General features: G+C 34.5%; 1 protein-coding gene across 1 annotated transcript in view; it reads left to right on the top strand.

Annotated features, from left to right (window-relative positions):
- LOC107685600 (collagen alpha-1(XIV) chain-like) overlaps positions 1–1479 on the top strand; it is a 131833-nt gene that overhangs the window by 72190 nt on the left and 58164 nt on the right. Inside the window, exon 22 of the mRNA XM_016482245.1 lies at positions 1311–1427. Within this exon, the coding sequence (XP_016337731.1) occupies positions 1311–1427 (117 nt within the window). The remainder of the gene's footprint in view (positions 1–1310; positions 1428–1479) is intronic.

The following is a 1479-nucleotide window of genomic DNA, read 5'->3' as shown; positions in this document are numbered from 1 at the left end:
CGAAGTTCCCATGAAAGGGAACGTCTCAGGTTACTTATGTAACCATGGTTCCCTGAGTAGGGAATGAGACTCTGCGTCCTCTAGGTTTTCTCGTCATGCTTCGGACGCAAGCTTCAGACGAAGAAGTGGATGATGTGTTCTCCCGGCGCCTATTTATACTATAGTCGCACCGGTAGTGACGTCATGGCTGTCGCCGGCCAACGTGTTGTTGGTGTTTTTTCAATGTATGCTTCAGACATGGGTCACGACGAGGCGTTCCCCATAGCGACCCCTAGAGGACGCAGTGTCTCGTTCCCTACTTAGGGAACCATGGTTACATACGTAACCTGAGACGTTCTTTTTTCAGGATTTTTTTTTAATGAATAGAAAGCTGGAAATAAAATATATATAAATCTTTTGTAACATTGTAAATATCTTTATAGTTACTTTTTGATCAATTCAATGCATTTTTCTTTAAAAAATAAAATAAATAAATTGTAAGCTTTAAATGTCTTTACTGTCACTTTTTAATACACCCTTGCTGAATAAAAGTATTAATTTCTTTAAAATAATTATAACAATAAATAAATAAACAAACTTTTGAATGCTGGTGTATGTGAGCATTTGAGAAAAAATGTTTTGCGTGAATAATGTGGACCATGTGCTGTGGCTTGGGCTTGTGTTTTGCTAACCAAATATTTATTTATTTATTTACTTGAAATGCTGAAAAAAGTTGTGCATTATTATTTTTATCATTATTATTATTATTATTATTATTATTTATTTTTATTTTTTTTGAAAACCATAATACTTCTTTCAGGATTCTCTAATGATATAAGTATTTTTTTTAAATAGTAATCTTTTATAACATTGTAAATTACTTTATAGTTACTTTTGAGCAATTTAACACACCTTTTCTTAAAAAAAAATCTTACTGACCCCACACATTTGAATGGTAGTATGTATTCACACGTTACACTGAAAAAAATGTTTCCAACAAAAGTGTACTTAAAACAAGATCAATTTAACTAAGAAGCAAAACTGCGTAAGACATTAAAAATGACATTTTAAATGAAATGTTTTCCTCCTGGTTATAGCTTAAATTGATAGCTAGACCTTCATGTCGTTCCAAACCTGTATGACTTTCTTTTTCCTGCTGAACAAAAAAGAAGATATTTTGAGGAATTGTTTTTGTCCATACAATGAAGGTCAATAAGGTACAAAACAACAATGGACCCTATTAACTTTCAGTGTATGGATTAAAAAAACACACAAAATATCTTAGTTTTGCTTTTCCACTAAATTCATCTTGTTTCTTTTTTCTCTTGCAGTGTTCCTGGGGGTGAAGAATCTCAGCACGTACCAGGTGCTCAGTAGCAGCTTGTGTGCCCAGTGGCAACCTCACCGCCACGCCACCGTCTACAGAGTCGTCATCGAGTCACTGCTCAGTGAGTGATACACACATCCACACACACACACACACACACACACACACACACA

Source organism: Sinocyclocheilus anshuiensis, unplaced genomic scaffold (assembly GCF_001515605.1).
Source record: "Sinocyclocheilus anshuiensis isolate Anshui unplaced genomic scaffold, SAMN03320099.WGS_v1.1 scaffold185, whole genome shotgun sequence".
In the NCBI taxonomy this organism is placed as follows: Eukaryota; Metazoa; Chordata; class Actinopteri; order Cypriniformes; family Cyprinidae; genus Sinocyclocheilus; species Sinocyclocheilus anshuiensis.
The sequence above is the reverse complement of the archived record's forward strand: the minus strand, read 5'-3'. Positions and strand labels throughout refer to the sequence as shown.